The 16,879-nt window shown below is 43.0% G+C and overlaps 1 protein-coding gene across 2 annotated transcripts in view; it reads left to right on the top strand.

The window, feature by feature from the left end:
- Positions 1-16,879, top strand: part of fgf11a (fibroblast growth factor 11a) — a 131,664-nt gene that overhangs the window by 76,381 nt on the left and 38,404 nt on the right. For both annotated transcript variants that reach the window (XM_061710671.1, XM_061710670.1), the window contains one exon: positions 6,033-6,136. In XM_061710671.1, coding sequence (XP_061566655.1) covers positions 6,033-6,136 — 104 coding nt within the window. The remainder of the gene's footprint in view (positions 1-6,032; positions 6,137-16,879) is intronic.

Here is a 16,879-nt window from a genome sequence, read left to right as displayed (position 1 = left end):
GCAGCGCACGCAAGGTCCCCCTGCTCAAGCCAGTGCATGTCAAGGCCCGTCTGAAGTTTGCCAATGACCATCTGGATGATTCAGAGGAGGAATGGGAGAAGGTCATGTGGTCTGATGAGACTAAAATAGAGCTTTTTGGTCTAAACTCCATTCGCCGTGTTTGGAGGAAGAAGAAGGATGAGTAAAACCCCAAGAACACCATCCCAACCGTGAAGCATGGAGGTGGAAACATCATTCTTTGGGGATGCTTTTCTGCAAAGGGGACAGGACGACTGCACCGTATTGAGGGGAGGATGGATGGGGCCATGTATCGCGAGATCTTGGCCAACAACCTCCTTCCCTCAGTAAGAGCATTGAAGATGGGTCGTGGCTGGGTCTTCCAGCATGACAACGACCCGAAACACACAGCCAGGGCAACTAAGGAGTGGCTCCGTAAGAAGCATTTCAAGGTCCTGGAGTGGCCTAGCCAGTCTCCAGACCTGAACCCAATAGAAAATCTTTGGAGGGAGCTGAAAGTCCGTATTGCCCAGCGACAGCCCCGAAACCTGAAGGATCTGGAGAAGATCTGTATGGAGGAGTGGGCCAAAATCCCTGCTGCAGTGTGTGCAAACCTGGTCAAGAACTACAGGAAACGTCTGATCTCTGTAATTGCAAACAAAGGTTTCTGTACCAAATATTAAGTTCTGTTTTTCTGATGTATCAAATACTTATGTCATGCAATAAAATGCAAATTAATTACTTAAAAATCATACAATGTGATTTTCTGGATTTTTTTTTAGATTCCATCACTCACAGTTGAAGAGTACCTATGATAAAAATTACAGACTTCTACATGCTTTTCAAGTGGGAAAACCTGCAAAATCGGCAGTGTATCAAATACTTGTTCTCCCCACTGTAAGAAAGCAAGGAAACTAAACAGAACACCACAACGGATGTCAGTGTTTTATTAAAGAAGTGGCACAAAAAGGTTCCTCTGATCCCAATGAAATTACAGCGACACATGTGTGTCTTAATACCTTAGCGATACAGTATAAAATCTACTTCTTCAGCCACATCTTCTCAGCTGTGGTCATAGCAGCTGGATTCAAGGGGTGGGGTCAGCCATCCAGCTGACTCCACCCCCTCCCTCTCTTGTAAAGTTTTGTGCGACCCAGTTCTGAGGTTCAGCAAAGGGTCAGTGCATCGATACGTCAAATGAGGTGAATAAAAAGATGGGGACGCTGGATAAAGCTGCTCTCATCGGGGTCTGTGATGTCACAGAATCTAGAAAATCTGACTGGCTCACATTTCCGGTACCAGAGACTGACAGGACTGTTTTGATCAGCAGATCTGTGAATAATTAGACATTTCAAATACTACATTATAAACACTGAAAGAAGTATATTTCTCCATATGAATGAGACGCACCAGTGATCTTTTATCTTGTATCTGAAAACTGTAGGAGACGAGTCTGTTTGAGATGTTCACACCGTTATTAAATCACAACCCTCTTCGCCTCATTTTGTTTCCTTTGTTGGCAAATGTTCCCGTCTGATTCCAATAAAGAGCAACGGTACTGCGGATGTCCTCCGCCGGCCCGACTCCATGTCCTGCCACTGCGTCCCCGTGCTCCGTCATCCCCCCTCCCCTCCGTCCCTCATCCCCTCCCCAATTTCTCTCTTGTTTATTTATTGTGCAGATGATCTCCAGCCTCAAATTGACTTGTGGGATTGATTTGGCAACACCCTCCCTTTCATTTCCGCCCTCCTCTTCTCCTTTTCCCTCCCTCAAAAGACTTTTGATTAATCCAGCGGTCTCCTCTGTGTTGCTGAGGAAAAACGGCGATTCAAACAAAGAGAGGGACGGGGAAGAATCCGGATGCCTCCATTATCCACACAGACAGTTATGTGATGCATGAGATAAGCAGCGCTTTTTATGGACGATGAAAGAGGACGGCGGAGAAAACCCCCTTCTTCAAGACGGGAACAGATGGAGAGGGAGAGAGGAGAGATGAAGGGAAAACAAAGGGCTGTGAGAGAGTAAGAAGTAGGACGTAATTGACCGTTTCCAAGGCCCTCCTGCTGCTGTCAGGATTTCTGTTCTTAGTTTGCCATTTGCACAGATAAAAAAAAGGTGCATTTGCGTTTAGTTTCAGAAATAATGGAAATGCAGTCAGAGAAGTTCTTTGATATTTTGTTGAGTTAAATGTTTCCCTCCTTCGTGATTCTTCTCCAAGTCTTGCAGGTTATCCTCTGCACATGTTTGCTTGTGGGTCTGTCAGTCATTAGTTATGTCTTCAACCAGCAAAATGCACTTTGATCCGGCTGCATCATTACGTTTATACCTCCTGGAGAGTTTTCTTTACTCAGCCAGCTGCTGTGAAGGGTTTCTTTTCTTTTCATGAGCATGGTTCACTTTAGTTTACAGTGAAACCGAGGGGATTGGAGGTGGAACTGGGTCGACCGGCTCTTTCAGGAGTTATGTCTCCATTACAGCGTTTCCAGGCTGGAGATTTGCATTTTGAGCTGCTTTGAATCCACAACCTGTGGTGAAGGGAGCTCTCTGCAGGCTCACAGGGAGCAACTGGAGGCGGTCGGAGGCGTTCGTCTCAGTTTGACACCAATTCTACACCTTGTTTTCTTTTCTGCTTTGGTGTCATGAATAGTTATGTTTACGAGTAAAAAATTCATGGTTCAGGGTTACGCACTCCAGCTTGGATGAGTTTTTTCATGCTTGTGCCATTTTCAGTTTCATTTGAAGGATTATTTGATTACCTTCAGGATGCATCAACGAGGTCTCGCAGTCCGGAAGTCTTGAACCCCAAACTCTGCAGACCGACCAAGAGGACGACCTCGTGGGCTGGGATGCAGGTTGCATCATCAGCATGTGGAGCAGTAAATAAACAAAAAAATGGAAATAAACCGCTCTGTAGTTGGCTGTGATGGCGGTTGTCACATCACACACGTTGTACGGCGCGAGTCAGCCGATTTGGACCTGTGACGGTGGATATTTCCACAACGGCCATCTTTCATCTGAAATGGCCAAAGATCGTGCAGGAGCCTTAAGGGAATCAAATCCTCGTATCACATCATGTGGATGCAGGAATTATAGATTGTTTATAAAAGTTATAATGCAACTTTCTGTCCGCCGTGTGCGTTACAGCATGCACAAACCAGCTGCCAGCTCCCAGCCTCCTGCTCAAGCTGTCAGGACGCGAGCTGTGTTCGTCTCGGGGGAGCAGGAGGACCCGCCGACTCAAAAGTGCAGCGTCAGAGTCACTGCTACACAGGACTGACCACATTTCCTGCAACATATACGTGGATGGATGGAAATAACAGAGCAGGAAAGGATTATTCCAACACCTCTGAATGTCTGATGTTCAAATGAAAGTGTTTAGAGTTTTGACCAAATGTCTTTAGGTTTGCATTTGTAAAGGAAAGCTAAACCACATCATGCTTTTCTTTAAACAAGCCCCTTGAAATATAATCACTACGCATGTTATGCTTTTAGCCCCCTAAAACTTGTTGCACCCCCACTTCAGTATATTAACCCTATTTCAATGGCTGGATTTCTATGTTTGATTATATGAAATTCAGGGGATCCAAGGAACTTGTGGAACCAGATCAAAAATATTTGAATCACTTAAGGAGCCGGATTTGACATCAATTTATAATATGTGGTTCATTTCTGATTTCAGAACTGAGGAAGGTGGTTTTCTGCATCTGCGTGTTGCGCAGGGTCATCTACGCCACCTCAAGGCCGTTAACGCACACTTCTGTCAAAGGCGAGAGTAGCGGGGAACGAGGACGGGAAGAATGGCCGAGACTGTGTGCGCGCGAGCATGTTTGTCCCACGCTCTATTTGTCATCCCGGCTCTGCTCTTTGGTGACACCTTGTTCATTTGCGAAACCGACTGTTTGAGATGCAGAGATCGATGGAGCAAATAGAAGCAGGGCCAAGATGGAGAGCAGCGAGGGAGAGAAAAAGAGCAGGGACGGGATGCATGTACAGACGTCACCGTCACTATCGGCACTGACACTGTTCAATTTTAATGTCTGACGCAGTTAAACATTAGGACAATATCTTTTAATAGACTGTTAAACTAAAAACACAATCAGAAAAGGAAGCCTCTGAATTGTGCTTGTTGTTTTTAGTTGGCATGCTAATGACTCATCATTCATAACAAGATCAAATCTTTATCTTATATTGCTGACAAGCCTGTTTTTTTTGTAATATTTATTTCAGTCTTGGACCGCATTGACTTTGTGACACCACCCAATAACGCCACTGTCATCCATTATGTTGGCAGACCTTTTGATTTGAAATTGATTTGTCAAATAACATCTAATGACTCCATGAATCTAAAACACAATCATGTGTCAAAATGTCTCATTTGTATAAAAAAGTTATAAATAAATAAATCAGTCACTCTGTGAACAATGCCTTGGTTTTGTGAAGGACATTCACACTTTATCTAGTAGAAGTAGTTCATGTATGAACCTCTATATGGCATTAGCGATAACGCAGGTCTCCATCAGCAGGGCTCCATCAGCAGGTCTCCATCAGCAGGTCTCCATCAGCAGGTCTCCATCAGCAGGGCTCCATCAGGGGGGGTCCCAGATAGAACTTAGGAGGTTATAAAGTGCTAACATCCTTAGTTTTCCCTCCGTTCTGTCTCCACTACAGTGACCGACCCGGTAGGATCCACTGACTTGGCTAGTAATGCAGTAGTGCACAACTTCCACTGTTTGCCACCCACCAATAGATAAAAGAAACAAAAGCAGAAGAAGAAAAAGCATTAGTAGGAAAAAAGAAACCCAAACTGGAAGGATGAAAACAGCATTGAAGGAGCTGAGATCGTGGCTGAGTGCCTGTTTGCATTTGCTGCAAAAGTGTTGGTAATGCCCTGTACCCAAAGGGAACACTGGCGCCAATACGTACATAACCTAAGGGAGGAACTATGTTCCCAAAAAAGGCCTAATGGAAACACATCCCATAAAATACCCCTGATCTCTGCTAACGAAAAGCCGCTGACAGAAAAGAAATGGTAGGCAGTGAAATCTTTAAACGCTGCCTCATTTGTAGGGTAAAAATGTAACAATATTTGTTTGAGGTCATTAACTGGTCTTCTCTTGGAAAGCTTTTTAAAGTAAACTCTTTGGGCCATCGAGGTCTTCACGAGGCTTTTCGCTGAGGTTTTGAGTAAACCCCCTGTCACATGACCTTTAAACTTTAAGGTTGAACCTTGAAATGATCGGAGGGTGCAGCTTTATGGCCCGTGCAGCTATTTGGTACGCAAAAATAACATTTCATAAAGCCAAAAAATAAAGTTTTAATAGATGATTCTTACATAGATGTGTTCAGTCCTCTGACGTTTTGGTCGACCGTCTCCTTCCCTGATCAAATCTAAGCGCTACAGGGACTTTAATCATCTTGGTAGCATTTGGTCGTCATGACGTCGTGGCCACAAAGGAACCGGCAGCCAGAGGCCGCTTTTGTCAGCATCACTCAACCTACCATGTCACATCCTATTAAGCACTGTTTTAGAGGCAACATGCTCAAAAGGTCTGAAAATAACAAGCAGTGAGTTTCTTTCCCCTGGTCAAGTTGAGCTTAGTTTATATGGAAAGCTATGCACATACCAAATCCAAGGCTCCACAAGAGGGGATTCAGCAAACCGCATTACACAGCGGTGTTTACCGTGTCAGGACAGGCAAAATGAATTCAAAACAGGCCCACGAGTTGCCGCTTTTAAACTTTGTGTGTTCCTAAACCTGTCCTCTCTCTCGGCCTGTCTTTCTCTCTTCAGGATGGGTATTCTCTGTGTTTGAGCAACCACCGGTCCACAAAGGATTAAACCTCCCTCCTCTAACCCTCCTCTTTTCACACTCATTGTTGTCGATGGATAAAATGGACAACAGGGACCAAGAAACTGAGAGACCTGGAAAGGGATTCTACTTTCATGCCTCCAGGAAGCACTGTGAAAGTTTAAAGATGAAAACAAAACACGACGTCTCTAACATCATCCCTCTCTCCCTCTCTTTGCCTTTCAGTGCAGTTCAACTTGATTCCTGTGGGGCTCAGGATAGTGGCCATCCAGAGCACCAAGACGGGGCTCTACATTGCCATGAACAGCGAGGGCTACCTCTACACTTCGGTATGGTCAGCACGTACAGTACATGAACTGTGATGCCACAGTAGGAATGGGAATGGATAAGATCTTTACGATTCCAATTCTATCTTTGTTTCTGCTTAACAATTCGGTTCGTTATCGATTCTCATTTGAAAAAAAGGAAAATAATGAGGCAAATGGCGCTAATATGATGGGCAGTGTTCGTTAGATAATTAGTTACCTGCAGTATTATTAGCCAAGGACATGCTGATGTTGCTGCTGCTGGGTTGAGAATTACATATGTTAGTCCGGTGCAGATCAAAAACGCGACATTCATTGATTGTTATTGTTTGCTGCGTGCGCAATTGTTTTTGCAAGTTGGTAGTATTTACTCCCTTTGACGAAATATTCACTTAGCAAGTATTGCAAGTTACCCTGTTATCTTTTTTTTATTACTGAAATGTAACCAGACATTTGACCATTTGTATCACTTGGGCCCATGTTTACTATTGCACTACTGCACTATTGTTGCGTAGCATTGTGCGTGATGAGGTCATTCGTGCCCGCTGGAATTGAAAAGGGAATTGTTTGTAAATTTTGCAAACGATTCCTAGGAATTGAAACACTGGCAAACCGGTTCCAAACAAAAACCGGTTCTCGATTCCCATCCCTAGTCACGAGCCTGTAAAGTTACAGGAGCTGCAGCAACACATGCTTCCTAAGAGCCTCTGTGGCTGCTCTCTGTTTCAATAGAGGTAATAGACACATCCAGAAATTCATGAGCTTGTAAAAGGTTTTTGAAGTCAATCTGTGTGGCAACATCCCTCAGCTGCATTCAGACTGACACATCATAGCCTCCTATTTACTTCTTTATAGGTGAAAGTCAACAGATTTGGACTGCACATGTGCAATTTCTATATTACAGCACAAATCGATACCGTCATATGCTGCTATGATCTCGCATCAGCAGGTAATCTAAGCAGCAGTAAGAGCTATGTTCCTTTGCAGTTTTCTTATGTTTCATTTCCAGCTACTAAACACGAGGGGATATTATCTCATTTTGAGTTTTATGGCAACAACATGTATTAAACTTGGCACATGGCCAACAAAAGGTTGAAAAAGTGAGTAGTACTAAGCAGAAACTCCTGGAGGACAATTTTGCAGCCGACTAGGTTAGGGGACCACAGGTTATGTGACATGAGTGGGAATTAAAACTAACATCTTTGACAGGTGACGTAAGTCAGATGTAGATATGGACAGAGGCTAACTAATCTACAGGAAAAAAACTATCAGACAAAGGTTTCTCATCATGAAATGGGGGATATGTTGACTATCTCATCTTCTGGAGCACATTATAAAAAAAAAATAATCAAAAAATCTGGAGGAATCTCTCAAAAACAGCATTGGATGCAGATGATCTTCAGGCCCTTTAAAACAGAGGTTGTTATGGTGCGGTTTGAGTAGGACCCAGATGCAGGAGACCAGGCAGGAGTTCCCAAAAAACAGTGATTTATTTGTCCAAACAAAACCAAAAGCACTGCTGAACAGGATACAAAAAAGACCTTAAAACAAGAGTCAAAAACTACAAAAACCTGAGTGGAAAACACGGAGGAACAAACAGTACGGTCCAGCCGGGAGCAGGGGAAAGACAAGACCAGATATACACAAGGGTTAAAGGAGCTGTATGTAAGAGCAATAATAAAACGAATCATAAAATGACCCCAATATGTCAACAGACATTTAAAAATCATGTTCATTTCAAATACTTATGTCACTGACAACAGCACTCAAGCCAGTTTAAAAAGAGGAGTTGCAGCCCTCAACTGATGTTTATGTTGTCATTTTTTGTTTTGGCCTGAAGCTCCACCCTCCACCTATCTCCCAATCACCAAGTCAGTATTGTTTCTGAAGCTCCACCCTCCACCTATCTCCCAATCACCAAGTCAGTATTGTTTCTGAAGCTCCGCCCTCCACCTATCTCCCAATCACCAAGTCAGTATTGTTTCTGAAGCTCCGCCCTCCACCTATCTCCCAATCACCAAGTCAGTATTGTTTCTGAAGCCCCACCCTCCACCTTTCTCCCAATCACCAAGTCAGTATTGTTTCGGCATCCGGGTTGCCAGCTCGGCTCTAATTATCGCAGGCATGGCAGCCTACGTTCCTGCTGCATTCTGCAGCCTACCTGGCAACCTCTGGTCGGGGGGAGGAGGGGGAGGGTACACGCCGCTCAACAATATTTTGAAAGTGACTGCAGTACCAGTTTTGGCCATTTCTTACAGACGGCTCCTTTAACGAGACACAGGTGCACACAATCAGGGCCGATGGGAAACAGGAAAGTCAAACGAGAACTCAAACACAACGACATGGCCTTCAAAATAAAACAGGAAGTAACAAACCGTGACAATAGGTGATCCTTTCATGGAAATCGTTGCATGGTCTCAGAACAGGAGTTACGGTCTAACAACTTTGGTTTCTGCAAATGCAGGTTAAAGCTCTAACGTGAAGAAGAAGTCAGGCTTGAACATGATACAGTAATGTCGTCGTCTTCTTTGACCAAATATAATTTAAAACAGACTGAGGCGATGTGGAGGTCCCATGGTTAAATGGGTGTGCAGCATGGATGCAGCACCCTCCAGACTCTGGGCAGTAAAGACGGGTTTGTGTCATCTGTATTGTAGTATATTGAAACCTCTGATGCATTGCTTGTATCACAGAGGCTTCGAGGTTGTAACATTTGCGTTTGAAGTACCTGATTAGTCCTCAGAGCTAAGCATGCTGGGACTACAGAGCAGCACAACACGAGGCAGCGCCGTCGTCCGTGACAGGGTGAGCTTGGAGAAATGCGAGGCCTTGTGTGGAGCAACATCTGTGCATCAAACGGCATCCCGCTCTCCGTCACAGCAGCGATGATGCAGCTTCTGAAATATCTCACACGATGCTTTTAGACAATCAGGATTCGGAGGGAGGCAGCGGGTTTGCCCACGCGTGATCAGAGTACGCTCTATCAGCAGGGCGGAGAGGGTTTTGTTCCTTCTTGGCGTGCAGGAAAAGTGTTGAGATCTCGGTTGCAGTGGAGCGATCACTTCAAAGTCCATCTACACACACGCACGCACGCACACACACACACACACACACACACACACACACACACACACACACACACACACACACACACACACACACACACACACACACACACACACACACACACACACACACACACACACACACACACTTTGTGCTGCCACATAATGCAATATGTGAACATCTTTCTGCTCTGTTGATATTCTCACATGGTCTTTATTCTTCCAGCTTATAAATTTGCAATCCCCAAACTGCAGAATGACCCGAGAAAAATGTTTCAAAGTTTAGAGCTCAGTCAAGATGATAGGAAGTGGAGTACTTTAAAAAAGAGGGAGAGGGAGAGAGAGAAAATGCTCTTCTAGTGACTGCACAACACTCCTAAAGCAAATATTCAACCGTAGGACTTTACATGTGAAAGACATATCTGCTCTGGAGCTTTTATCGTCAGCGTTTGGTATCGTGAATGTAGCTATGTTTCATCCGGTCATTTAATCTTACAGCTTCCAAAATAGTTTTCATATACTCATGTCTAAATCCACGTCGTACTTAGATGCACAGCGCTTGTGTTTGGCCTCCAGGAAGATTGTGATACCTGTATGAGCACATAACACATCAGAGCCGGAGAAAAACAGTTGGTATTCAGCTTTACATCTTGAGCAGAGAAACTTTAAGAGTCATTGCGATGGAGCCACTCTGTCCCAAGAGCTCTGGAGAGTTAGATTCATCCCCCAATATGACCCAGAAAAGTCCTCGCACGACTTTTCTGGGTCTTGGCACTCCCCGTATCATCTTCTCAGAGTTTTCTTCTTTTTTTTCATGTGTCTCTGTTCTACTTTTTCATCTTTGAATTTATTTTTGTTTGACATTTTTAGCCTTATTTACTGTTTTTTTTCTTCTTTTAAATCTGCACTTGTGTACTTTCATACAATGCTCACTGACGCCCGAGACGGCAAGGAAAATCTTACCTAGCGTTCGCGCATGTACAGTGGTTTTACTTACTCAGATATTCTCCCGACACAAAGGAAGCTAACCCATTTTCAAAGAAGGAAATAACCGCAGGCAAAGACAGAAAGCGTTGAGAGGAAATGTTTGAGAAAATCCCTCCGAGAGAAGAACAGAAGGAGGACAACGGAGATGAGGAGGAGTTCCTACCCCCTTCACCTTAAAGTACCTGCTCTGCGATTGTTTTCTTGCAAATTGGAACAGAAAAGAAAGGAGATCAAAAAGGGAAATAAAGAGCAGAAATGAGGGGGGAACATCCCTCTTGTGGTTTGTTACTAAAACGAAGGCTGTAAAAAAAAGTTAAATCTAACCTTCTCTGAGGTGATGAGACACAACACCCAGATGTATTTATGGTGATCTCTGGAGATTTCCATCAAGTGTTGCTCGACTACACCTCCAACTTCCCAGTAGTTTTGGGCTACTTGTGTATGCAGGAGTAAAGTTGCTTTCCTCAATGAAAATTATGACTAAATATTGTCACCAACGAACCTTTATCACCGGAGGAAAACGAGATGAGATGCAACAAAAATAATGGTCATGTGATGATAATTAAATATATAATGCAATATCATACACGAATAAAAATGAGATTAAAATGTAGATTACAAAATAAAAATTATGCTAAAATGTCTTCATTTCAGTTGCCCAAAACGAGACTAAATGTTCTAACAAAGATCCGAGACTAAAATGGTCCTGAACAATTCTGACTAAAATAAGACTAAAATGCTCCGACTTTTAGTCGACTGAAACTTGAACCGACTAAAAGGAGTATGAACGTGACTAAAACTGATAAAAACTAAAATGATTGACCCAGCTTGACCCAAAGACTAGGCTAAAACTAAAATTGAAACAGGCTGCAAAAACAACACTAGTCCGAAGCCTCTCACCGAGATATTCTCCGTCAGGTACATGCAGATGACATTAATGCCCTGAAAGGGAGGAAGAACATCCACGTCCAACGTCTCTGTACTGATGGAGATGGTGGTCTCCACACAGAAGTGTTATCCCGCTAACCGACCCTTGATCACCAGCGGCGTGAGGTGATTAAATACGGATGAGAGAAACTTCAAGGAAGAGAGCGGGACACTTGAGAGGTCTGAGAAAGCAGAGATGAAAGTCAGGAGAGTGAGGACGTTTCAGGAAAAGGCTGGAGAGCAAACACCAACCCTGAAATCCAACATGATGAAAGTCGTTGAGCGCTTCCCTCCGCCGTCAGACCCTGGAACAATCCTGCGTTGAGGTGGGCAACAATCTCAGCCTCCGACAAATGCAACAGAACAGAACACTGGAATTGGGGTTTTAGCTCAGAATCTTAGGCAGGATACACGTAGACTGAGTCGGGTGACGCGGTGACATGGCAGGGAACATTTTTGCAGTTTGCATATTAACTTACCTTTTGTTATAGGCTGTTTTGCCTCCGTCGGTGTTGGGGTGCGACAGAAAGGTTTTCTTCTGATGCCCGAAGGCGAATCTAACTGATGAGACCATCCTGCAGGCATCCGCCCGGTCTCAAATGAAATTGTTTGGCGGAAGGCGGTAAAAACATCATTGTCAAGATCCAACTTACGCTTGAACGCCGCATAACATCCAACCTATAAAATAAAAGCAGTTTATGATGGCGTGGAGTTCATTGCCATTACTAACCTGATATTCATCTTCACATTTATAATTAATTGAGTCCACTTTGTCATCATTTTAAAAAAAACAACAGACTTTTGTGTTGTTTAAAACAAAAATGATCACTTAAATGTTTTGAAATTAGAAAGTTGAGCTTTTATTTTGTATTTTGTACGCCATTTCCAGATCTTAGATGCTTTTATTTTGTGTTCTGTGTGTTATTTTGGGTGAAATGGAAGAAACCCCACATTAAAGGCCTGCAGAAGGCCATCTTATCTCATAGTGGACTCACTCATGCGGACAAAGCAGACAACCCTGTAAAGATCATGTTCTTTGTTTTATTGAGTGCTTTTCACACATTTAACACAAACAAACTTCAGCTAAATTACCCAGAATCATCTGAGTCATTACGAGAAACAGACCGTGGCCTGTGAGACGGAGGCATTGAGTTTCTGAGTGGGTGGTCAGCTTATCTCTGACTTCCACTTCAACTAAAGAGTCACCTTCATAGATCCTCAGACGATCCTGCTGTCGTCTGTATTAGTCATTTGAAAAGAATATGACACAAATATGGCCTCCAGGAAGATGCTACAATGTTGCATGGGTTTGATTCTCTCTCTGAACTTCAGTTGTCAGCTTGAGTCACGAGTAACCGTGGATGAGTTTGTGACCAGATGCCGGAGCAGGTTTTTTTAAAAACAGAATAACCCAGGTGGTGTGCGATGGTATTCCTGCCTTAAATCTTTATACAAATAAACGCTCACATGAGCTGCAGCAGTGCCCCGGTGGCTGCTGGGCATTAATCTTTCATGGACCTCTGTGGTGTTTTCCTCTGCAACCGCACACATACACAAGCAGATAATTACAACACTTATTTAAAGGATTTGTGAACAAAATACCTCCTCCGAGCTGATCATTCCTCCGTAATGGCTCACAGAAAAGACAAAAGTACTCTTCGGGGCCTCAGTCCCAGCATTTATCTTTATTGATCACTCTCATTTTGAGCCCATTTCTCGTAATTTTCCTCGGTATCTTCTGTTCGGTCTGTTCTTACATTTTACTCTGCACCCCTCAGCTGCCCTGACTCATTTTAACTATTAGGATCAATGGGATTTGATTTAGTCAACTAATGTAATTTAATGATTACACCCTTGAATGCAGTTTTTTCTCGTGACCTCAGTTTATCTTGCAAACTCATTAAAAAGCATGAAACACAGACTTTTCTTTTAATGACATTATGCTTGATCATTCACTCTGCTGGTATATTGTCTTTTAATCATATATATGACTAAGTTGTCAATAAGTTGTCTTGTGAAGGAAAGGAAGGGAGAGAATAATGGATTGGAGGTTGGAGCCATTTTCTGTCAAGGTCACGAACGCCCCTCAGGGAGCTGCCTCTTCCACGGGAGGTCAGGGGAAGCTGCAGGACTTAAGTGTTGGTTCACAGGGCATGACACAGCAAAGTGTTGAACCAGGATCCACCAGCAGAAAATACACATTTATCACCTGAGGTGTCCCGGGATTCAAGGTCACGCATCGTGTTGATCTTGATCGCCAAAAGTGTGGGTTTTATTCCGTTTTCTGCAAGCGAAACAATGTCTTAAAGGAGACATGGGGTTCTTTTGTAAAAATGCTAAAGTCTTCTTTGAACCCATGTCTTTATAGATCCATTCATAGTAGCTGGATTTGGGGGGAGGAGTTTGCATCTAAACTTTACTCCAGCCCCAACTTCTGTCGGATTGAAAATACTCTCACAGGTTTTGCTGCTCAGAGGTACAGAATATGCGACAAAAATGGGCGGAGTTGGGGGAGATCGGGAGGTCACACACAGATACCCCTTTTCTACCAAACCGGTTCCAGTGCTGGTGTTGGTTCACAACTCGTTCAACCAGCTAAGAACCAGTTTGGTTTTCCATAGCTCGAGTGCTAAGGGGAGCCACTTCATTATGTTGCTGCAAATGTCAGTTATGTCGCTGCGTTTGGCGTGAAAGTTGATATGGGTTAATATGGATTTGGTCCGCGTAGCACCATCTGTGGACCACATCGCTAAAAGACAGGTTGTCTCCTCCTAGGGTTGCCACCTTTCAGAAATAGAAATAAGGGACGCCCTGATTTCAGCAGCGCAGGAGCCAAAAAAAAGCCCCAAAACTTCTAAACTGAATAAAAATGTGTTTATTTTATATGAAAAAACAAAATGCTTTGATTTAAAGTTTAAAGTGTTAAACTTAAAGTGTTTTAATAGCATTGAACTTGCATGACTGTACAGACAGACAACCATACTAGCAACTGAAATATCCTCCTATGCTACGTATGTCCACATCAGCCCAGATGTAATATAGCCTACAGGTGAAGAATATGGTGTAAAAGTTAATTTATTTCAATAATTCAACTAGAATATGGTGTAAAAGTTAATTTATTTCAATAATTCAACTAGAATATGGTGTAAAAGTTAACTTATTTCAATAATTCAACTAGAATATGGTGTAAAAGTTAATTTATTTCAATAATTCAACTAGAATATGGTGTAAAAGTTAATTTATTTCAATAATTCAACTAGAATATGGTGTAAAAGTTAACTTATTTCAATAATTCAACTAGAATATGGTGTAAAAGTTAATTTATTTCAATAATTCAACTAGAATATGGTGTAAAGGTTAACTTATTTCAATAATTCAACTAGAATATGGTGTAAAAGTTAACTTATTTCAATAATTCAACTAGAATATGGTGTAAAGGTTAATTTATTTCAATAATTCAACTAGAATATGGTGTAAAAGTTAATTTATTTCAATAATTCAACTAGAATATGGTGTAAAAGTTAAGGAAAATACGGTACAAATCGTGTCCCGTATTAGTTCAATACAGGACGCAACATTTTTTTCTCAAATAAAGGACAATTTCCATATTCTACGGGACGGGTGGCAACCCTATCTCCTCCTCAGACCACTGCTGCTTTGCTGCATCCATATTGAAATTGTCTCCATCTCCCAGTCTTGCTATGGCCGTTGGTCTTAAAAACTCCGCCCCCTCCGCTGACGTAAGCGGTTCTTTCCTCTAGCCCAGCAAAGAGTTGGTGCTACCTTGGAACCAGTTATTCTTGCACGGAGCCAGTTCTTTGTCAGTGGAAACAGAAAGTCCGGTTCCAAACTCAATAATTGTTTTATGTAGGGATTTTGAGCCGGTCTATTCACTTTAAAACAACCGAAACATTTCTGCCGGACAAAGTTAAAAGTAACAGGTTTGTACTCTCAAAGGAATTGACTGTTGAAGATAAAGATAATTAACTGCCTTTGGTTTTAGCAGCTAAAAGACGTTAGCTGGCAGGAGACAGATTTCTCTGCAAATTCACAGATTTTTTTATGTACTTTGAACCGCAGGGTACCAGACGATTGTCTGTAAATTTGGCATCGCAGCAACCGTGCCAACAGAAAACTAACACCTGCTAGATTTCTCCCTTAATGAGCAGCGAGCACATTGAGGTGTTATAAGAAAACAGACTCCCCCCCTTCACTTCCCTCCAGCATATTTTTATTGACTGCAGGGTTTATCTTAATTTCTTTTATGCCTACCGATGATGTGTAAAAGACAATAAAGAAACTAAACACAGAACAGGGGGTATTTTTAAATCTTCCTTGCCAGTTCATATTCCAAGATCAATTCTTTTTCAATACTTCATCCTGCACCCCTCTGTCTTTACCATCTTATCCATGAGACAGAATAGATTCAATTGCTCCTGAAATACACAAATGATCTTTTCTTGCTTTATTTTTAAAGAAATAAGAAACAAAGCACTTTATAAAACGTGTCACTTTAAAGCCATATCAAGTATAATTTAAAGGTATTGTGACATCATTTTTAACATGCTTTTAACACTATTAAAAGTCTTGGCCAACATCCCTCAAATGTGTCTAAAAGAGTGTAACAAGAAAAACTTCACTCTAGTACTCCATTCCTGGCTTTTTATGACAGTGTTTTTTTGCACCGTGAAAAACGCTTCCTTTTCCCCCTTTCCTGTCAATCATTGCCCCGCTCCTCCTCCCAACCTCCTCCAACCCAGCCATACGCTCACAGCGGCGTCGGAGAGTTAAGCCGGGAGCGACAGGCGAAGCATGCACGGAAAAGCAGCCGGGGCGAAGCAGACAACAGCAAACAATCAGCAAACACAAAAACAACAGCAAACAATCATAAAAATAAAGGCATGCAAGCAGCAGTGTCCCCTTATCTTAAGTCCAGTCAGTGGCCGCGGGTCTTCTTAGCAGTTTTCCTCCGGTGATGACAACAGAAGAGGCTCTAAACAGCTCCGTGTTAAGCTTGATTTATGGTTCCGCGTTAAATCGACGCAGAGCCTACGCCGTAGGGTTCAGCGTACGGTGCGCGTCGCCGCGTAACCCTACGCCGTAGGCTCTGCGTCGGTGTAACGCGGAACCATAAATCAGCTTTTATGGTGCGCTGGAGAGGAGAGGAGGCAGGGAGCTGGGTGGAGGGGGCGGTGATTTAGCGGGGCGTGACGTCACGTTCCGCCACCAAACCACATGCGCCGTTTTTGCATAGTTATGCGGAAAATCCCAGAAAGCACACAATACACTGAATGTTAAAAGTTCGTTGTTTTTTTGGGTGTCATTGATGTCAAGACACCCAACAAAACACAAAAAATCAAGAAAAATTTGTTTTTCATGTCACAATACCTTTAAAGAAATTTGAGCCTTCTGGGCCTATGATGGCTCTTCTTAAGCCTTACTTACTATGGTCCTTTAACACTATGTAAATGCACAACTCCAGATAACATGGGGGAAGCATGTCACGAGAACGTTTATGTGTCAAGCCCCAGCGCCAGACACAACGAACTGCACAGCCGACATGTTAGATATCGATTGGCACTGGCCGGGATGGCCCAGTGACATGTCAACGGGTGTCTTTGATGCATCTTTGAGGCATTCACACACAGTGACCCCCCGACCAGTCGACTAGTCTTTCTGGCTGGTACCCTCAGCATGACTGTCATATAAGTATCAAGCTCCCTCAGCCAGCATAACTTCATCTTCAAGAGTTTAATGGCAGTGGGTAGGAAGAATTTCCTGTGTCATT

Source organism: Cololabis saira, chromosome 20 (genome assembly GCF_033807715.1).
Source record: "Cololabis saira isolate AMF1-May2022 chromosome 20, fColSai1.1, whole genome shotgun sequence".
NCBI classification, from domain to species: Eukaryota; Metazoa; Chordata; class Actinopteri; order Beloniformes; family Belonidae; genus Cololabis; species Cololabis saira.
This window is presented reverse-complemented; position numbering and strand designations above follow the sequence as displayed.